This window comes from Cygnus atratus, chromosome 3, assembly GCF_013377495.2.
Source record: "Cygnus atratus isolate AKBS03 ecotype Queensland, Australia chromosome 3, CAtr_DNAZoo_HiC_assembly, whole genome shotgun sequence".
Lineage (NCBI taxonomy): Eukaryota > Metazoa > Chordata > Aves > Anseriformes > Anatidae > Cygnus > Cygnus atratus.
The window spans coordinates 114,573,755-114,596,558 of NC_066364.1; the positions used below are offsets into that span (position 1 = coordinate 114,573,755).

The following is a 22,804-nucleotide window of genomic DNA, read 5'->3' on the forward strand; positions in this document are numbered from 1 at the left end:
TTTTATATAGGAGCTGATATTGCATCACACATCAAGGGGATGGATTTCCCCAGGCTGCTTGCCAGAGCCCTGTACAGAAGAGATTGAACAATCAGATAAGGATGTTTGTACCAAAAAGCGTAGACATTCAAATACACTAGTCATTTTTGAAAGCACAGGACTGGTAGTGATCAGCACTCCAACTATAGGTGATAAGACCCCAGTTTATTGTCTCTTTTAAACACAGATAATGTAAAAAATAGAAACACTGTCAGAAGATAACATACTGGATGTGTTTCTAGAGGCTGCTTCAACAGGAGATCTCCAAAAAGATCTTCACAGTATTTTGACATCTTGTACTGCTGATATTTGCTGTAAAAGATGATGTTGGTTCATTTTTTAAATATAAAAATGAAATCACTATTAGTCAGCAAAACAGAATAATACTAAGTAATGTAGACTTCCCAAATTATATACTACCCAATTTCTCTCAGCTGAGACACATTACTTTACTGTAATTAAACTGTCAAAAAAGGTCTATTATCTGACAGAGATGAATTTAATAAGACCAAGAAAATAGATTAACTGAATCCCACACAACTAATGGAACATGCAAATATATTTCACAGCTTTACCACAGATAAAAAATATTGCTACTATTAAGCTAGCTAAAAATCGACCATTAAAGTACATTCCCTTCCAAGTAACACCCAGCATATCTGCATAGCCCAACACACTTTTCAAGTACATTCAAATAGTAGCATTTTTGAGCTTTATCACCTTTCTCATCCATTGTACTAAAAAAAAAAAAATTTAAAAAGGGCACTATATACCTGCAGTGATTTTCAAATGAAAGAATGACGGGGTATTCTGATGTAACAAACGCTGTTTCCTTAATGGCTTGAATTACATCCTTTAAAATGCAATAATAGGATTCAAAATTAGAACAGATCAAATTACAATCATAATGAAAAAGATTTTTTTGTCCTCCTCCTCATCCTCAGAAACACAGAACTGAGTTTCACATGTGCCAACTGAAACCAGAACTAGAAAAAAAAAAGTATGCTCCTTCTTCTCTGTTCACCCCCCACAAACAACCTGTGCACCAGCACCCAACTGCAGCTGCAGTTTCACCTGCAACCCATCAATGCTACCCTTGAATCTACTACCATCTCCATCCTGCCAGGAAGCACTTCTGTTCCCTGAATGACTCCTGCATCTTCAGGCTGTTTCCACAGCTAAGGAACTTCTCAGACAGCAGGGAGGATATTTACTCTGCTGTTCAAAGAGCCACCGAATATGAAAATATTGGGCAAAGTAATCAAGCCTGCTTTCTGCATTTTTTGTGGAAAGGCAGCAGTAGCACAGGGGTATGTAACGTGAGCAGGAAATGAGCCTTAATATCTGGGAACAAGAAACCATGCCTATGCAATTTGTCAGTCTGTCAAAATGGAGCAGTGGCAGATGCTGAGGAAGAGAGGGGTGCCTTGCATGGATTCTTGTCCAGGGGTCCTACTGGGGTTTGTTGCCAGGTGGAGAGGTCAGGCATTTACCTTGAAAAGAATATCTGTACACATTGCTTTTCCATGCGTTATTATTGGTTCTTGGTCTTCACCTTTTCCATCCCAACAGTCCAGCTCAACACATCTAAAGACCCAAGAAAAATATCACCTTTCTTAGTGCTTCAGTACAGGTGAGCTGCCTGGGACAAGTTCTGAGCAGCAATGTTCAGAGCAGTAAGTTACCAAGCAGTTTTGGGCATTATGCAATTCCTTTTAAGCTGTACCTGTGTAATTTCAGACTGCTTTTATTACCTCAGGTATTCTACCGTAAACACAGTATACGTGGGGCAAGATATTAATACCTGAAGAAAAAAATAGCACTGTAATACTCTTCTATTTATTATCTTACTCAGTTAACTGTGACACATACTAGTAGGTCAAGAAATCAAGCAGGAAATCATAAACATTCTCATTTACTTATAGGGTTCTTAATTACAAAGCAAGAAGCACTCTGAAAGTCTTTGTTTGTCATTTTGATATCAAACTTATCTTTCTTACAACCCAACTCCAGACACCAATTTCTACATCCCACTGCCTTCCAATGTTTTTTGTGACAAAGTCTTAAATATGTATGTTTTCATTTACCACATTGATATCTTTATGCATTCAGTTATACACTATATCTTCACCAAAGTATACTATGTAGTCTTAAAGTATTAGATTCACAAATATTAAAAGACTTATCTACTGCTTCCAACCTGCATCCAGCCAAAAGTACTTGTCTGTACATCTCCACCGAAGACTTGCCACCAAACTGCCTGCCCGTTAAATACGTATTGTGAGAGGAACTGATAAAATAGTGAGCCAAAGGATGGTCCATTTCTTGATATAATTCCAAACGATCTAAGAAAACTGGTGCATTTTCATCTGACATCAAGTATCTGCAAAATCCATCACTTGATATGAGACCTAGAAGGCAGAAGAAATCATAGTAAATTACTACTAGAAATTTATAGTGGGTAGGATTCAAACTATCTTTCAGAACATGAACCCTAGCAAAAAAGGTATGTCTCTAAAGGTTTCTGCAAGCAAACACTTCTTTTCTTCCAGTGCTCCAAGCTGACCAGCAACTGTGTCCTTGATGCAAAATCTGACACTGTGTCCCCAGATAATAAAACCAGATGTACAAGAAAGAATCCTGACAGTAGATAAATTTTTTAAAGGTTTCCCAAATTTATTTAAGACCTCTTGGAAATATAAGTCAAAGAAAGACTCTAAATAATTAGCCACAATTCAGTTCTTGGCTAGAAGAATAAGCCAACATCAATCCCCCGCTACAGCTTTGTGCTTGCAAAATCCTCTTCCTTGCAAATTAGTGAACAACACTTTCCTGTTCTAGATTAAGTCCCACCTTCATAAAACATGATTTTATATGTTCCATCCTAAACAGATGGCAACTTCTGTAGTATACACTTTTTTATTTTGAAAAGCTTGTAAAACTCACTGGAATCAAGAGTACTCAAAGAAGAGTGAATTAAAAAAAAAAAAGTCAGAATTAGAATCAGGTAATTAATACTAATATTTCTATTTCATACATGGCACGTGCTCGATTGTTTCTAGGAGGAGTCGCCACGTTGTTCCCCATTTACTAAATCCGAACGTCAAGCTAACCTCTCCCATTTTGTACCAGGCTAGGCTGTCTGTGTGGCCACAGTGTAACCTGGATCAGGGAATTAATCCTTCTGAAAAATCGCTGATTTTGAGGGGGAGATATTTTTCAGCAAATCAGTTTCCCGGTCTACTTCACTGGTTAGCCCTGCAAGTGCTTGCCCCTGACCACAAGGACCGTAATCTCCCTTCAAAAAGTTTGCAGGCTTCAGAACAAATTCCCCAAATGCCTAAAAAATACCAAATCCTGAATTTCCTCCCACATTTACCTTTACTCTTCAAGTCTTCATCCGGCTCATATGTCTCAATTATCTGCATTGCTCTTTTTGTGTCATAAAAGGGAAATAAAATTTCATTGAGCCGAGGATCTCGTTGATGCTAAGGTCAGAAAACAACAGAATTCAGCAAAACAATATAGTGCATGGCTACCATCCAAGAGCATTTCATTACTGCAGATGAGAAAGAAAGAAGTGGACATTTAAAAAAAAAAAAAAAGCCCTAAAACTTTCAGACTATCCAACAGCAACTTTAGCTTTAGACAGAAAACAAACCTTATCTTCCATAAGAAACTTAGGCAGCTTTATTACAAATATTTCCAAATAAATCCACTGTAACCGTATAACTGGTCTTACTGTTGCTTGTTCATGAAAATAATGACTGCACTTGGTATACATGCCAATGAAGTGTTGACAATAGCTAAGCTCATCTTTATAAAATCTCTCTTCTTCCTTCCAGTCTTTTGTGTAGATCATGTAAACTGACAGGCTTGACTGATGGCACAGTAATCACCTCCGCAAAAATGCATGTCTTCAGCAATATCTATAGCTGAAGTAAAAATTGAAAGTAAAATAAAGCTATACTATATATACATAATTTGAAACCTGAATTTAGAAATATGAAACTACTGATGATTATTTGCGAATCCTAGAAACACTGTGCACTATTCAAAAAAAACTTAAATTCTTAGAAGAGATATATACAATTTAGAAGAACTTTATAGTATCCTCAATTCACAGTAATTTATGGTATTAAGATTTCATAATATATTTAGTATTTCTATGTATTCTAGATGCAATTTAGCAGTGATTTCTAATACACTAAAATTCAGAGGTTTTTTGTTTTGGTTTGGTTTTGCTCACAGTTGTGCTATATAACATTTGTTTTTCTCCATGCTGGATTACAGCTGCACACTGTGTGCCTGATTCTCCATTAAAAGAAAATTAAAAACAGAATTGAACGGAGTAGTGGCATGTAAGCAGATGCAATAAAATGTAAAGAAATAAATACGACCATGAAAACACTCTTTTACCCCAGTAGATGCAATTTTCAAGGTGCAGTTTAAGCAGAATTCAGAAATGTAACAGGCCACCCCCATATCGGTGATCAGTAATTTGGAGTGGACAGGATGGTGTTCACATGGCTTGGCACAGCATTATCAGCATTTGCTGTAATTCCTTATGTATATATATATTTTTGACAGTTTTTCAGGAAGAAAAGTAGTTTCCAATCAAAAATAAGCACTTGATCTCTTTTCTTACAATCAATACATTGATGAATGTGCTTTATTGATTCCAAGAAATTACAACCAATGCCAATTTAATCATGCAGTTAAAGAGGGATCTTTCAAGTAAAGCTACTGACAGTATGCAGCATCTAAATTATAGCATTTTCATTCACTACAGATCGGCTGTCTGGATATCTAAGTAAAACTCAGATGAAATATGAAATGAGAGCAGCTGGATGCAGGACATAACTTGCTAAGCAGAACAGAACAGCAATACAACACTGGCATGCAAAAGCACAGTCTAATATGACAAATGACAAGCTTTATATCATGAAAGACATTTCACTACTTCAAAAAAATTTAAGAAGTAGAAAGAAAGGTTCTTACTCAAGAAGAGTACTCTTACCCATTCTTCTACAGTTAAGCATACAGAATAAAATAAATGGGATAAAGAAAAAAAGCCTCCTCTAGAATAAGACTCTCCAGAATTACTGTAAGGAGCTAAGAGCAAAATATTCTTCTTGTAGCAATGACCATTGCTCATTATCAACTTTTTTACCCATTATAAAATTATGTCTCCATGTTTACTTAGTTTAAAAACCAAAGCAGATCTGACAACTGATGATGTGTTATTTAAAAAAAAAAATGGAAGAATGCTTATTAGTGTATCTTGGGGAAATCTTCTGCATTACTGAGCTTGCTGGCACAGCTGTAACATAAAAGCTGACTGGAACTAAAAGCATGAAGTTTCATCTAGAAAGACAACATGTCCCTGGACTAATTGCATATGTCCAGAGTTGCCTTTGCTTGGTCTAGTTACCATATGAAGTAGAGAACCCCTACCCTAGACATTCTTAACCACGTGAGGGTGAACCATCTAAAAGAATGGGAAGAAAAAAAAATCCTGTATAGTTCTGGAAAGAGAGAAAGACCATTTAGCCTCCCCGACCTGGCCTCCACTCTACTCTCTGAGCAGATATAAACTGAGATGTAAAGTAGCTTTTGTGCCCAAAATAATTTTACTTCTTGAATTTGTCCTGTGCAGTGGGGTAAGAATGGCATCCTTATGTGGAGATGAAAAAACAGAGGGAGACAGAAAAAGAGAGTAAATGAATGGGAAGAAGAGAGTAAGAGCAAGCAAGAGAGTGGAAGGGAGGGAGGAAAGGAAGAAGAAAGGGAAGAAGACAGTGGGAAAGAGAGGGGGGCAGTGGGAAAGAAAGGGAAAGAAAAGGATCTCCTCATACCTCCTTCCCAGGAGAAAGGTTGAATCCTGGTCAGACTACTGAATTTCCACTTTGACATTTACTTAGCTTATAATTTATTGCTGCAAATGAATGGCAGGAACAAATCTCAATAGTAGTGACCTCAGCTGTTTTTCTATTACATTTTCTTTTTTCTAAATTGATCTTAATAACAAAAACAACAAAAAAATTCTAAAACTTAAATTTCTAAAATCTTCCTAGAAGTTTTAATACTGATACACAACTAAATCAGCTGTCAGCCAGAAGCATTTAAAAGGCAAATAGAGACAGCATTTTGACTGGACAGATGCTCACCCTCCACTTATACCCAGTAACATACCATCATGCTCTCTTAAAAAGCTGTAATGCTTACAGTTTTTGTGGCCTGCCCTGGAGGTTATGGAATTCAAATTAATTTAGGCTAAAGACTCCTCTCATGAATAATTGCCCTGCCAAGCAATTCCCTTCTCCTAAATAATCTTCTTGTATTTTCCAGCATTAAATATCACTACTAATTGCAGTACTGGCCTGTTGTAAAGGGGACAGAAATGATCAAATCAGGTGGGAGAATTTAGTTTATTTAGTGCATTTCAAATCATGACCAAAATTTTAAACTCCAAATATATTTGAAGACCAAAATACCTTAAGCACTAAGCCAAAGGCATTGGCTTCAAGTCATCAGACTAAATGTGCCATTCTATAAAACTTTTCTATATTTTTTTCCCAGCTCTAGTCACCAACTAAAGGGAAACAACCATTAGTCATGAAGTATTAATCACAGAATCACAGAACTGTAGGGGTTGGAAGGGACCTCGACAGATTATTGGGTCAACCCCCCTGCCAAAGCAGGTTTCCTAGAGCAAATTGCACACACAGGCGTCCAGATGGGTCTTGAATATCTCCAGAGAAGGAGACTCCACAATCTCCCTGGGCAGCCCTCACCATGAAGAAGTTCTTTCGCATGTTGGTGCAGAACTTCCTGTGCTCCATTTTGTGGCCGTTGCCCCTTGTCCTGTCCCCACAAACCACTGAAAAGAGGTTGGCCATATCGCTTTGTCTCCCACACTTCAGGTCTTTATAAACATTGATAAGATCCCCTCTCAGTTTTCTTTTCTGAAGGCTGAACAGACCCAGGTCTCTCAGCCTCCCCTCACAGGGGAGATGCTCTTCTTTTTGAATATTATTTTTTATATGTAATTTGGTTCGATGAAGAATGAGTGCATTCCCAACTGAAAAAGAAAATTTTACTCTGAAATTGATCTATGAATTCTGAATATGATCTATTTGATTTTTCTATGGGGGAACTTATTGCTTGAATCTTAATATAGCAGTATCAGAAATATATACATTTCTGATATAAATATAAATGGATTTGTAAATAGTAAAATAATTTTAGAAGGAAAGAATTTTGGTAAGGCTTTTGGTCCCTAAAAGATCATGCATCATGCAGAGAAATAAAGCAGCTACCCATGTTCTAGATGACAAGAATGTATTGGTACAAACCCAGGTAGAATGTACTTATTTTCCATGTGTAAGTTCTTGTTAAATAAAGCAGCTACCCATGTTCTAGATGACAAGAATGTATTGGTACAAACCCAGGTAGAATGTACTTATTTTCCATGTGTAAGTTCTTGTTAAATCTACATAGTGCATTTGCTGTTGCAATTCTGATAGAGTCAGCCTTCCACAACTTACTGTGCTTTAGGAATAGAAAAAAAAAAAGAAAAAAAAAAAAGAAACCCCTCACACTGTTTATTTGCACACTCATGATGTTTTTAAGAAATACTAAATACTCTTTCCAACAACTGTATTCTGGAAATACAGCAATAAAAATATTTCCTCTTATGCTGCACACATACTATTTTAAAAATCATATACAAACCCTTAAAATACCCTCTTAGCTCTTAGATTTGTAATAGATAGAAATATACTGTACAGTAGAATCAAACCAATGTTTTTAAAAGCCTATTTCATTTCTTCTATTATTCAAAGGGATAAGCAGATATATTTATCTGTGGCCTTTAGGTAAAAATAATTGCTTATAATAAAATACTGGATGTATTTTTAATAAAAACGCATCGAATGTAACAGTATAAAATGTATTAAACATACACAACACAAGACAACAAGCAAATAATCTACAGATGCAATCTGCAAAAGCCAACATGTAGAAAGCACAAGAACATATGTTGGAGCTGATTTTTGCACCTGGATGTTACCATAATGGAAAGATCAGCAGATCAGAAGCATAGCAAATCATGGCATGATACATGCAATGGATAGACTGGAAGAAGCAAGCCACTGCAGACAGACTTGTATGGTAGTTAATGTATGAAAAAGCTTACTTCATTTAGAAAGCTCACTAATTGGTCTACCGTTAAATAATCAGTTTTGTCTCCATTGCTGAAAAGAAATTTATTAGAGAATGTAAGTTTTCATATATGATGCTACAAGTAGGTATGATTTACATGTTGACATTGTCAATACTTCTAAAACCTTCCACTTCTCTACCTAAAATAACTTTATAATCTCAAAATGAATAGTCACAGAAAACAAACTGTCTATGCTTGACACAATATATCTCCTTTACTTGCTATAATTTAACATACATTACTTCATAAAACAACATGTAAGTCCTCCAGCTGAGAATAAATTGAAGGAAGAAACTTTTAAAACATCAAATTTCTTACTTAATTTAGTTAGTTCACATAGTGTGTTAATCACCTAAAGGAGCAAGTTAAAATTACAGTAGTTAGTAAAGCCAATGCAAAAAAAAAAAAGTTCCAGGTGCTTCTTCTAACTCATGTAAAAGTTGCTCCAAGTACAGAGTGAACTTTTACATTAACAATCTGAGAGGGAAGGAAGGGGAAAAACATAGACTTAAGGCTTGTCTTAACATATTGCTGATGATACTAGGATTCAAGGTTAAACAATCTTTACAGCATTCTGTCACTATTAGATATGGACTAAAATTACAATAAAATTAGTTTAAAGGAAGATTATATTACATTTGAACTTACATCTTCTTAAAGAGGTCCTCTATGTCAGTTCGGGGACATATCTTTTGGGTGAGCTCATAAAATTTGTCATAAGTAAATGCTGCAGGCTCAATTTCATCATTCTGCAACAAAATGCAAAGGCACATTTATTCAGCAAAAGACTGCTTATATGCTTTATTCCTAAGAGTGTTATCTTACATCACAAAAAGCAATCAAATACTGTTTTAGCTCTTTACCCATTATACATTTACTTTACCTAGTTTATTTTGTATTTTTTCCAAACAGTTCTCAATTCATCTTTATCACAGATCTGTCAGTTGTTCATATATTCTGACCTCACAGCAACATTAATTCTACATACACAGATTTGGAACCCAGTGTTTATTTTTTCTAATGAAGCTTAAAAAAATATATCCAAACTAGTGTATTAACTTCAAGATACTTATGCTGAAGCCAAGACACTTCAAGAAAATGTCTCAGGTTTGGTACAGTGGTTTTAAATAGCAAAGCAGCTCTCATACAGGGGTGCATAAAATTTCCATGAGAGGGAATGCACAGCTAACACATTCGGTATCGTGCCCTTCTTTGGCTGAACAAGATGAGAACTGCAGCTGTGAGGAAAAAAAAATCACCCTTGGTGTCAAGCACTGCAACCGCTGGACACCCAGTTTTCTACGCTCCCCCTCCCTGGCTGGAGACAGCGAGCTGCTGAGCCTGCAGGCTGCCTCCCACCAGCCTTGGCAGGTGCCAAGCCAAAAACTATGGGCTGGAGTCTCCAAAATGAAAAAAGGGAGACTTGGCAGGGAGCAAAGGTGAAGAAACCAACCATGACTGTAGCCAGCTGTCACCCCTCTGGGGCTGCTGACAGGGGCTCCAGCTGCAAGCAGGACAGAGCTGGAGAGCAGTTCTTCAGTGGAGGGGAGCAAAAAGCAGGAGGAATCCAAGAAACACAACTGAGAGGGCAGCATGCAGCCATGTTCTGCACTCATGTGCTTTGCATAAATTCATGGGGCGAGGCAGTTATTACAGAAAAGAAGACAAGCCTCATTTAAGAGGTTTAAGGATCGCTATGTCATAAAGATTTGATTACATTTTGATTTTAGTAAACAACCTACAGTGATGAATAAGCTACTCACGAACAATACACATTTTTGCAAGATGCATACGACTTTGATCACAGATATGAATATGAATGATTCATCAGTTTATTAATGTACAAAGAAGTTATTCAGAAATGCAAAATACCTTTCCACTGGGAAGACCTAATTCCTTAAGTGCCTGAAAGATCACTTTTTCTGTTTTACCTGATGCAAAGGTTCTGGTAATGCTAAAACAAAAGAGTGGGGGAAAAAAAGGGAAAAATGTTAGTAACTTTTTAAACAATCAGTTCTCTCTCTCTCTTGCTTTTTACTGCCAACATTTTCCTCCAACTTCAACTGATGAATATAAGCATCTTCCAAGTAATAGTGCAGCTGAAAAAATGCTCCATGTTTCACAGAGCAGCAGTGTTCTGCCTGCAAGCTATCCATTAGAAAACATCAAAATAATGAACTGCAAAAAGAACAGAAGAATTGCTGTTTTTTTCAGTATACTGGGATATGGAGCTATGAAAAGCATTATTCTTTTGGATCTTTTCACCTCCACACATAGATAAATGACTGTTTAAAAAGTAGCAGATTCAACAAGTGAGAAGACTCATGGCTCCAGGCTTTCCTGCTTGCGGTGACTTCTCTTCCTTTCCAAGCATTAACCTATGCCTCCCACATCACCCTTAAGGTAGGCCTGAACCATTCCCAATGGCAGGTTCCTTCCTCTTTCCTTTTCAAGCAGCCTCTGCTAGCCAGGGACTCCTAGATGCATGTCAGATCTTATTCCCTGCTCCTTCACCAGCTGCAGTGTTCACTCCTCCCTTCGAATGCTCCCTTGCCTTGCACGCATTATGAATGCCCCTGTTCTAGATGTACTATGCAGTTAAGTAGGTTTCCACCAAACTGATTAACATCCATTTACTTCCACAAAACAGTAATTCCATTTAAAGCTTAGATATTTGGCATGTTTAATGTAAAAACATTTGGTCTATTTCTGTTTCCATTTGAGACAAGTTTTCCAGAGCCTCTGGCTCTGGAAAAGTAGATCCAAATTTGACACTCTCCTCCTTTCCAGGGTCTAAGCTAAAAAGATGCATCCCAGAACTCCTTGATTTTGATGTCTCAATCTGGAGGGGAAAACTGAGGTCTGTATCCAGTATCTATTGCTAATACTAAGAAAACCTGTATGGGGGAAATACCCTATAGCTGCCTTATGAGAATAAGTTGCTTGTTATCATCAAGACAATCGTTTGCGGAGTCTTTTTGTTAGTCTCATGCATACTAAATAATTTCACAAGGTGAAAGATGTGAAATCAACAGTTGCTGTTATTTGTTGCCATAGCAATTCACAGTTGTTCTACTCTCCAAAACACTCTAAGACTCCTATGTAAATATTTTCATACTAATAAAATGAAGATCAGGAAGCCAAAGATCCAAGTGATGAAGTAGTATTTTAACCTATCTTGGCTATTTTTTTACTGGGTTCTTACAACAGGTTCCCATGTCCCTGTTTAGGTACATAATTAAGTTATTTGACTTCCAAAGCTAAGTACTGTGATGTTTGCACTGAATTATAGAATGAGCTTAACTTTAGGCACCTGTTTCTTAAAAAAAATATACATCTCAAGCAGCTATTTTCTCCTAATGCTATGACACTGAATAACATCAGGTCTATAATTTATAATCTGTCTCCAGCCCTGTAAAAATTCTATGCCTGTTCTAATGAATCAGGCTCCAATAATAAATATAATGCCAAATGTGTAATATTGGCATAAGTAATTACTCAGAAACGGAGAGCCAAGATCCCATGGCTGCAGAAAACTTCTTTTTGGTATCAAACTATCTACTTCACTAAAGATAACAGCAAATATAGCAATGATTTGTAATGAGAGCAGCAGTCTAGAAACAAGTACATGAATTAAAAAAGAGTTTAAAAGTATACTTTCATTTTGCTAAGGGTACTGTAAATAAAACTATTTTTTATTCTATCTGAAGAGACTTCATCCTAGCATATTTACATTCATCTTGTTGTATACCTTGGAAAAAAATTGGATTATTTCTGACACAAACAAGTTGCTGGTTGATAGATACCTACAGGTGTTAACTCCTCATGTTCTATGGTGGATTTTTTTTTCTTTCTTACCTTTTTTTTTTTGTTGTTTGTGAGGGTGGGGGACAATGTATCAATGTGCTCTTTCATTTTTTAAAATACTTCAAATCTAGGACTGAGGGTTATCAATCTACCTTGCCTTTTGATGGATTCAATAACTTAGTTATTTCAAAATATTTACCACTTTCAAATCATTACTTCAAATATCAAATCAACACAGAGACTGTTCAAAACAATCACTTATTCTGGCTACACTGAATTTATCAGTTTGGCTAGAACTGGAAGTACCACTGTGTATACTGTACAAAAAAATCATCTAAAACTACGATTTCCAACCATCATCTAACTATAGGAGCAGACATTTCTTCCAGGCACTCTGGAGTAATCAATACAAAGCTTATTTACTAAAATGTGTAATTTCAAATTAACTTAATTAAACCAGTATGAAACAAATTTAGTCTTTGTGCTTTTTTTTTTTTTTTTTTAATCTTCATAGTTAGATGCTAAATTAACTCAAACTCTTTTAAATGTAGTCATACCAATGGATGATCATAGGTTGACCTAAGTTCATTTCCAGCCAGGCTCTATCTAACAGGCACAACTTTCACATACAGAAAACCTGTTTTCTGCCAATGGAAAGCTGCAGAAACAGAGTATTTTTTTATGTTAACAAGCACTGACCTTTTCTGTTATCATTTATAGTAGTTTGAAAATCTGAAAATACAAAATATTTTAACCAGTGTTCTCCTAAGGCTTTTGCGCTACTAACTGCTAGTATTTCTCTGTCAAGCACATTACATTGATAGTAATAAATATATGCCCCAGACTAGGTTCAAATCCAATAGCAGCTGAGAAGAATCTCCATGACCTTGCAACCCCGACAGTACTAACAAGGAGTCAGGAATATTTGCACCATTTACCACTGACAGCCTAAGGATTTTCACCTTCTCAAGCTTTGTCATTTTCTATGCCCATGTGTTGGCTGCAACAATCTGTATTAAACCTAGAAAGAAATGCAGAGCTCTAACTTCCCAGGTGAGATTTTTTCCTCGGGATTTTACTTCATTTCTGTGTAAAAGTGAACTAAAGGGGATCTTGCGATACATATTCCTATAGCTTAACAGACCTGCTAGGTATTCTCCTTCTGAGAGGATAACATTCCTATCTGTATCCCCAGAGCTACAGTCACTGCTATAGGGGTCTCTGAGCAGCAGGAGGAGGTGGATGTTTGACAGAGCACAGCTGACTAGAAGACACTGAATTTTAAAACAAGGAGGTAATATGGGAGTGACTGACCATAGCAATCTGGAGGTCTGTTGAATGTGAAGCATCAGTAGTTTAAATCAGTAGGAAGATTTACTTGGGTAAACAACCTGAAACTCAACGCATAGCAGAAGCATTCTGCCCAAATTTCCTGGTGCTTCTTGACTTGCCTTCCTTCAGCTGGTTTCCTCACCCGCGTACCCTTCTCCTCATGCATCTAGCTCCTCCTATTCCTTGTCTTCTCCCCCATACTCTTCCTTTGCACTAGTGCTTGTGGGAGGAGGAGAGGTTACCCAGTGATGAGAGATCTGTGTGCCTGTGTCTCACTTCATAATAAGCAGGTGTTGCTGGATCAGGCCACTTTCATGATTTCACTGTCCTCCATCAGGGCTCCGCTGTGGAGGGGAGGACAGAGCTCTGGTTCAACCTTTTTTCCAAGACAGGTCTAGAGAACAGTCTGATTTTTCCCCTGCGTTGTCATTCCTCTTGCTGACATCTCTCCTATTCCTTTCAGCCCGTGATACAGTGCTTACTGGATGAGCACAAAAAGGTTGCCACATTTTACCCACAACAACGTAATGAATTCCTTGAACATGTAAAGATTCAGGTTCCCTCAGCACAGCATGGAATAGTAGATTCTTTACAAATTCACACTGCAAATCGTTTTTGTAAGAAATTAAGCTTTTAGAGACCAATTTGTGTCAACCTGGCACTCTTGGAACTGGAAAGTTCTTTTTAAGTTCACTTAAAGTGAACTTAACTTCAAAGTTACTTGTAAGTTACTTTTCAAAGTTACTTTTAAGTTACTTTTTTCAAAGTTCACTTTTAAGAAAAACTATTCAACTTTAAGAGACTGTTTAAGTCTTCCACAATCCAAACTCTAAATCTGACAGGATGATTTAATTCACTGGAATAACAAGCCAGTGGACTGGACTCTCTTCAGCAATATGCGGCCTTGTCTGCATAAGTAAATTAGTCTGCTATAGCACAGCAGAGAGAACTTGTGCCTCCCTAAATGAAAGGTAAAATATTTCAAGGTGGAAAAAGTTTCAGACAAGCTAGCACACTATTCATTCAATTCTGAGGAATAAAGCTCTGTGTTCAAACACAGACATAAAGCTCTGACGTCTTGAAAATGAATTTGCTCGTCTAATACTGTTCCCACATCTTTACCTTTCAGCTGATATCACTCATGGGACCTCTGCACAGGAGATGCCTCATGGCAGTTCAGTTCAAGTTTCAGGAATAGGCAGGAGCTTGGCAATGTGAAAGCTGAAAAATTAATACACTGAAGCAGCCTTAACATTGTCAATGTGTCAGGTGTTACTTGAATCATGAAACTAAAGAAACCTGGAGGGCAGCATAGCAGGCCCTTTATCTTTTTGCAGATTCTGAAGATGCATAATCCTCTCTTTCTTGCATGGAAAAAAATATCTGTAAGGTTTACTTTACAAAGTCCTTTTTATTGTTCTTTTCTGTGTGTTCCTCCTCATGAAAAATCAGCATGCTCCAAAAGTGGGGGTTCCACATACTGGATGAGAAGGAAAGAAGCTCAACGTATTGGCAAGAACATCTAGAGCAGGGCAGGGAGAATTATTTGCCTAGCCAGAGAAGACTGAAAATCAGTAACCTGAAATAGTTAACAGCTGTACTGAAAATACACTGTTCTAGCTTTTCAGTCACTGACAACTAACCAAATGATTCATTTACCATGTGGAGAAAACCAAATGTTATCCTGGGGGTTCCTATAAAAGCAGAAATAATTTTGGCAGAGCTGTATCTCTCTCTTTTATGAGGAACTACATTTTACAATGTACCTCTTTGTCCCCTACTTAACTGGCCTGCATTTTTATATAGCTCTTCTGTTAAGTATTTTATGAAAAACCCTTCCCAGAGTTTGAAGAGTTGTAAGCTGAGAAAGCTGATGCTCTTAGCTCTTCGTGACTGAAAACAATTACAAGCAATCATATCTTTAAAACGGACTAAGAGAAAAATCATTAGGCTGATAAGAAGTCCTCCCTAGTTTCCAAGGAGGCATGTAACTCAGCTCAGTATATCTAGTTCTATGCTTGTTCTTATATACGTGTTAGACAGTGATAAAGTTGGTATTGTATTTAGTTACTAAGCCATAGAATTGTTATTAACATTATATAACCAGTACTTGATAAAAACTTGAATGCCCAGTTGAGCTTACCTCCGAACTGGAATTTTCCCATTTGTATTTGTTAGAAAGGCCAGCTTCATCCAACTGAAATTAAGAAACAAATATTTTAAAAATACTATTTGTTAAAATTAGGATACTTATATTAAGCTTCAGATTACTGACATCCTTGTGAAATGAGTATAAAGAGATGATTGTTTGGTAATAAAAAATATTTCTCTGTAGTCTTTTAGTGTTTGAGGCAGAGCAGTTCTTTAATTGTAAGGGCAAAAAGCAGCCCAAAAGAATCAGCATATCAGTTAACAGGAGTTTGAAAAGAAGAAAGACTCATGGGATTCTGTTTCCATATACATCAGCAAAAGAACAATCCAGACAATAATTAAAACATACAACATCAACTAATCAAATGAACGGTTATAAATTCTCTTATAATTTCTCTTGGGCAGGTGCCAAATATAGACTTGAGACCTCTTCTGATCACAATGAAGGATAAATCTTAAACTAATTTAACACCATTCAGTTTATTACACTGTATTTTTAAAAATAATTTAAAAGAAATGTAAGAATGAAATTATAAGGCTAGAAAAAAGGAGAAAAGGGGAGGAAAGAAGGTAACTTACTGTTTCTTGAGACATGTCATTGGACTGACATTGTTAGCTCTAAAGTTATGTATGATGGATCCAAGTCCTTCTACCCATTGCTGAAAAACATGAAAATACAGAAGCACCAAATTAGGGAAACTGTAGATGGAAGAAATTGGAAAGTTTGTCTTGACGGAAGGCTTTTCTTCCTTGCAGCTATGGATAATGTTAATGTTCTGAGTTAAGGAAAAGAACTCACCCACTTCACAGCCTACAACACCACAAAAAAGTCCAGCTGCATTTTACCCATTGATATGTTATCCTTCACTAAACAAAGTGATTGTGCTTTCTATTCTTCTAAGTACCACATGCAGCATCTGTGGTGCTATTAAAACAGTTTACTGCCAGCAAAGGAAAGCAGTCCACTGATTGATTTATTAAGCTTTCTAGTTATAGCCCATATAAATATATGCCTCCCTTTCAGTCGTTGCTGGCATTGTTAGCTATTACTAAGCAACATTATACAATATGTGATGACATATTTAATTGGTCCAGTGTTAGAAAAAGGAATGAAACAAAATATTAATAAACTAGAGCAGACCACAGGGATGTACAACAGTTGCTCTCTGATGCTGACCTCATCTAAACACCCTGTTACATATTTAGTCCTGTTTTCTTCCTGGCTTTCATCCTTAAAAAGCAAACATTCCAGTAATCATTGGGATGACTTTTAGCCAACAGCAGCATTACATCACTTATGTAATTCCTTTTTATGGATCTTTTTTTCCACTATAGCTTGTACCTAGACTTGGTACTGCTGTATAGCAGAAGCTTAAGGATTAGACCTTAACATGAACTCTCATTGATTTCACTGAGAATCCTGGCAGGATGAAGCTATAGGAAGAGAAAAAACGATAGCATTACAGGCCAAGTTTGATCTCAATTATGCCATTGTAATGCTAGGATTACTCAACAGATAAATTACACTGGTGAAACCGAGAGGAGATTCAGTCCACTGCTTAACATCAACCTTATGAATAAAGCTTCTTGCTTCCGGCCAAATTCTGTGTGTGCTGCTTGAACTGACTTGGGCAGGATCCAGAATTTGACACTCAAAAATAGATGGAGATTAATATATTTTCATTTTCATGAATGAGTGCTGTACATCTGAAAATCAGATTAAAAAAAAACAAACAGCATTTATATAGGAGGAATACTAGTGTCTTTGGAGATATTGTGAATTGCATGTATTTAAATCCCATTGGCTAAAATAATGCAAAAAAAAGGTTTAAGGTGTCCACTCAACAAATAAACACACTCAAGCAGACCCTTGTACTTGTGACACATTACAAGCCCATCACAAACTTCCTTTTAAACAACAAATTGTTGTCGGACTCCCTTAAATGAACCTTATAGATCTATCTGACTTTGGACAAATCATCCACTTACTAAGACATTTATTAATACTTATATATTCCTTTTTAAGTTATTCTTTTTTTAGGAAGTAATGCATACAAATAGATAAAGTGTGTATCTGAGAATCATCTGAAAATAAAAGTCTGACTTAAAAGAAAGGCATAGTATGTGGGGTTTCTCAGGTGTGTTTTTATGCTTTTCAATCATTCTTCTTGTTATAATTCACAGAATTATTTACCTTTGATTTTGTTATCACATTTGAAATACACAAGATACCACATACATTCATCACACGAGCAAGCAGACAGTCCAACAGACAACCAGGCAGTGAGGTAATGCAAGCGGACATTCCATCAATTACTCTTCTTTCTAAGCACTGCTCTTTCTCTCTCTTTCCCTGTAACATTTGCTCTGCCCTTGCTGCCTCATTGTGCCCTAATAGCCCAACCTACCCTATATTTTCAGGCTTAGCAAGTCCCTGCCAGGGCAAAAGGCAGCCACTTCCCCACCACTCACAACTCCCAGACATATAGGATGTGGTGTCACCTCTAAAGCGGCTTCCACACCTGGGCTTGAAAACAGCCCACTAGTCTGTTCTCCCATTTCTCTTTTCCCAACTTCATGAATAAATGGACTTAGTAGTCAGAGTATGGATGTGCTGTCTAGGGATATAAAGAAAGTAAGGATCATGGGGAGAGATATTTTATTACTATTATTAAAACTAATATAATTGGAAGCCACTGACCGACTTAGGGAACACATATCTTTTCCTACAAATGTTCCCTCACCAAAGATGATACAGGAAGATTGCTTGCAATAATTTCAGGAAAAGTGTCTGAACAAGTCTCACATATATTTAGATTCCCTGGAACTGTGGAAACTTGACTCTGATTTATCAATTATTTTACTTATTTAATTTGATAAATTAGAGTAAAATGTCACTTTATTGCTACACTAACACTGTCACAGCTATATAAAAATTTATTTTCTCTATTCCCTCACAAGCAACTCAACCTTTTAACACTGACCCAGAAAGTAAAATGGTATATGCACTGTAAACAAACAAACATAAAAGAATCCTGCAAGATTTAGTTAGGCAAAATGCATGTTACGAATAAGATTGTCTTAAAAAAAAAAAAAAAAGGCATTTATTTCTGCTAAAAAAACGTCATCAGTGCAGTACTGCCGATGACACCATTTCAACAGGAAATAAACACACACAGATCCATTTTGATTTGAAGGCAACAGACTACAACTACACCAGATATGAGAAAATTTAACATTTAGCAGTAAGATTACCCAGCATTCATTTCCAAAGTTACTTCTATATATTAGGAACAGTTGCCAAAAACAAACAAACAAACAAACAAAAAAAAACCAACACTGCTAGAAAAAAGTAGATACAGTGAGAACTCACTAAGCACTTAGTAAGCAATTTCTTTGCAGGAAGTATCCTGATGATTCCCACTTTAGAGGGACTCCCTAATCTTTACTTAGTGATAAGGCCCTTTCCTGACAGAGATGCCAAATCAGGAACTCGGTTCGTGTTCACTGAAAGGGCACAAAACTGCAGCCAAATGCTGATAAAACACAAAAGCATCACATCTCTGCTGGCACCAAGCAAGAGATTAACCTCAAAGTCTCTGCCCATCTATGAATCGTCTTTACATTGGCATGATGTCCCCTGGGCAGGATATGGGAGCTCAAGAGCCACACTTTTTTATCCGTGCCACATCACACAGCTGCATGATGATGTAGCATCTGGCTGCCTGGGCTTCAGTTTGGGGCTAAAGTAATTTCTGGAGTGTTTCACCAGATCTTCCTCATGGCTACCAGCTGGCTCCAAATTAAAATTGGGAATAAGAGAGCTGAGGAAAAAAAAAATTTTTCTGGATTGTGAAGACACTATGTAGAATTGAAATGACATAGGATGAAGAAAATTCCTCATCCACAGATTGGTATACAGGCTCAGTGCAATACATTCAAATTCTTTGTCAACTGGTCAACGTGAAACATCCTTCTGAGCTAGAATGGTTTCCAAATAACAACCTCCATAATCACTTTTAAGGCAATGTTATCCAGTGCACAGATATTCATAAAGTATCCAAAGCCCGAATACTATATGACAAAAGTCAAGGTGCAACATATTCTTTTCTGTCAGCAAAGCATTGCCAGATTAAACGTACAGCTGTCTGATGACATGGTGGAAGAGATGAAAGAGTTCAGCCTTTTCCCAGCTAACACACCACAAAGAACACAGCAGTGGCAACACTTGTGTGCTGTGAGAGCACTGCTGATTTTACAGATGAAGGTGCAAAACATGTAAACCTATGCAAGTAAACAGGGATAAAGATCCTCAACTCTTTTCCTTTGTGCTCAGCATCTCCATATTGCTATGTCTGCAAAGAAGGAAAATCCTACAAGATGAAACTGAAGTGAGGTAGATACTTCACTTTGGTCTTACAGAAAACAGAGTTGCAAAACGTTTTTTGATAGAAATACAAGATATATTTTTTTCTCATTTATACTAATGCTAAACATTTTCAGATTTTCAAAAATGGCTTAGTACCTTTAATCTGTCAATGGAGCTCCTAAATGGCTCTCTATATACCAATAATTACTCTGGATTCATATAGAAGAGGAATCTGGGCCCTGCTATCTAATCTTAGAGAAACAACAACCAAGAAAAGAAATAAAAATGAAGACAAAGATACCTTAAACACAAACCCTTAGGCTGGCACAAGAGGCCAAAATCTAAGTACGCTGTAGACTGGAATAAGCAAGCTGTTTTGTTTTTCTTTAACAAGATCCAACATTGTCAAATATCTCTATAAGGAGAAGGTGCGTGAAAAATTTATTGAAAAAGCACTCTCCATTTTTGCTGGAATACTCAAATGCTTTTGAGGCACTTAGTGACCTTGTGTTAGCTGAGGTTCATTGATGAAATACAGGCAGCAGCAGCAGGGTGCACAGATAAGTTTGACCTCTCAGCTTTCTTTTAGTCATTAACCTTTCATTTAGGAGTGTTAAAAAGGGCAAAAATTATGAAGCACTAAAAACCACTGTAATCTACAGTTCATGCAATTCCAGACAAGGTCATCTGTGGCATATTTATAAACAAGGTCAGTATTATCCAGACCTCTCTTGAGGTGATTTTACCTTCACTTTTTCATTGCAATCTCTCCATGGTAGCACTCTGCTTAATTCAAGCAGTGGGAAAGCCAGGGAGGCAAGGAGGCATTCCCCCAATTTCAGTATTCAGTGCCTGTGACTGGCTTAATAATTTGAAGTTTCAGGAAACCCACAGAAAACAGAACCATGTTTCTCAATTCTTACTGAGCAAGAAGCGTCCTGGCAGGATTCCCTGGTATTTTGCCCTTATCCATCGATGTTGTGACCAGCAGATGTCCCTCTTCTCTCAACACAGATGTCTCAGAAATCATTTCTGTTCTATAAAAATTACCATGCCTCTACAGCATGAGACAAGAAAAGCCAGGGCAGTAGACTAGAGATAGTACAAAAGCCATCCCCTACCTGATCAACTGGAGCACAGATTTGTCAGCTATTGCTACAAACATTCTGTTACAAAAATAAAAGGGCCTCTTCCTACTTCAAGTATTTCATCTGGAAAGCTGAGGCTCACATAAACACTGCATTGCGAGTCGTGTGATGTGTCCAGATCGCTTTCACCCTTCAACAAAGCCTTCCATCCTGGAATGACTTTTCCAGCACTGGAGGGGTCTACTCTGAAAGCATCTGGAAAACTCTCTTTGGCTGCTTCATTATGCAGGTTCAGACAAACATAGTAGAGATTTACACAGTGAAATAGACCTCCTGGCTACAGAGAACCAAAGCTTAAGTTTTCAACTTATTGATACTTCTGTAGTGGCGTAGCCAAGAAAGAACACGAAAAAAAGCAGAAAGGCAAGCACATCGAAATCACAGACATTTAACCACAGTCTGGCCAGGATATGAAGGTTTCTCTAGTGAACATGGTTTTACTTACTTGGCAAAGGGCTACCTGAACATGTAAGCAGAAGTCATAATTAAGATGGTTATAGTTTAGAAATGTTTATCATGTAGGTTATGAGACATAAGCCATATACTAGCATGACATAGAGAACTGCAGTAGACTTTTAGAGTTACGTTCAAGTATGTTCTGCAGTTTTTTTTAGAAAGACTTACCTTGAAACATAGAAACAAAGCAAAGCTATGGGAAAACAGAACCTTCCTGCAACATATCTTTGGGATATTCCTGTGGGAATCTTCTGCTGTCCTCTAGTTGTCCTCCTAGCAGTATGATTTGGGCAAATAATAACTTGTTTCATGGAGAAAAAAAAAATCAGAGCCAACTGAAAAAAAATATTTTTTCTTTTAAGTAAAAAGAGCCATATACTAGAACAGCAACAAAAAAGATCAATCTGAATAGCTTCACCTTAAAAAAATGATGGTGGTCCATTTGACTGTTTTTTACCAAACATAAATCAATTTAAAAATGAAAAATACTAGTCCAGCTGAAAAGCTGAGCTATTTAAGAACATCAAAATGAAATGATTTCAAACTGCAGTCATCTTCAATGCCAAATATTATCAGTTGGATAATTAAGCTGGCATTTTGCCTATATGCTGCTTTTTAGCATGAATAACAAAGTATTTCAGTATGTGCTAGTCATTCTGGTGCCTCACAGGTTAGCCATCAACATGTGATTCAATGTCTCAGTAACACAACTGTAGAAAACATCAATTTTCTACCAAGTCCAGCTATGCTATTGTAAAAGATCACTCTCTTCTCCTTCCCTCACTGCCTCCCATCCCAACCTACTACCAGCAAAACGGTGTGTGTGAACACTCCTTGAGTAAGGCTATCTCAAACACTGGTGTGAGCTTCAGCCCTAAAAAGTTAATGAATTAGGAAAATTCACTTCCCTGAAGTGAATTAGGAGTGTTCACAAACTCCTCCAACAGCACGGCAGTGGGAACAGTACTTTCTGGGAGAGACGGTCCTTCTCAGTAGCGCAGCTGAACCTGAGAAAGAACGACTGTCAGGACAAACTCATGCCTTTATTAAAGAATGCAAAAAGAGCTGACTTGGGATAATTTTTTAAGTTAAAATCCTCAGTGCATTGCCAAAATGGATGAGCAAAGAAGAAAGTCCGGATTTGGGGTTTTTAAACTACAACAGCTTCACTGGCCTTTTGCCAACATTGAATAGGCAGCCTATAGCCAGGGTGCCTTCACATCAGCACTACATTACTTCCACCGTAAGGAAATTTGCCTCCAAATACTCGATGGC

General features: G+C 37.1%; 1 protein-coding gene across 5 annotated transcripts in view; it reads right to left on the minus strand.

Annotated features, from left to right (window-relative positions):
* PLCB4 (phospholipase C beta 4) overlaps positions 1-22,804 on the minus strand; it is a 203,252-nt gene that overhangs the window by 60,307 nt on the left and 120,141 nt on the right. For all 5 annotated transcript variants that reach the window (XM_050709677.1, XM_035552931.2, XM_035552924.2 and 2 more), the window contains 10 exons: positions 16,136-16,215; positions 15,549-15,602; positions 10,139-10,220; positions 8,915-9,015; positions 8,240-8,297; positions 3,419-3,527; positions 2,240-2,450; positions 1,533-1,626; positions 813-892; positions 267-351 (listed from right to left, as the gene is read on the minus strand). In XM_050709677.1, the coding sequence (XP_050565634.1) occupies positions 267-351; positions 813-892; positions 1,533-1,626; positions 2,240-2,450; positions 3,419-3,527; positions 8,240-8,297; positions 8,915-9,015; positions 10,139-10,220; positions 15,549-15,602; positions 16,136-16,215 (954 nt within the window). The remainder of the gene's footprint in view (positions 1-266; positions 352-812; positions 893-1,532; positions 1,627-2,239; positions 2,451-3,418; positions 3,528-8,239; positions 8,298-8,914; positions 9,016-10,138; positions 10,221-15,548; positions 15,603-16,135; positions 16,216-22,804) is intronic.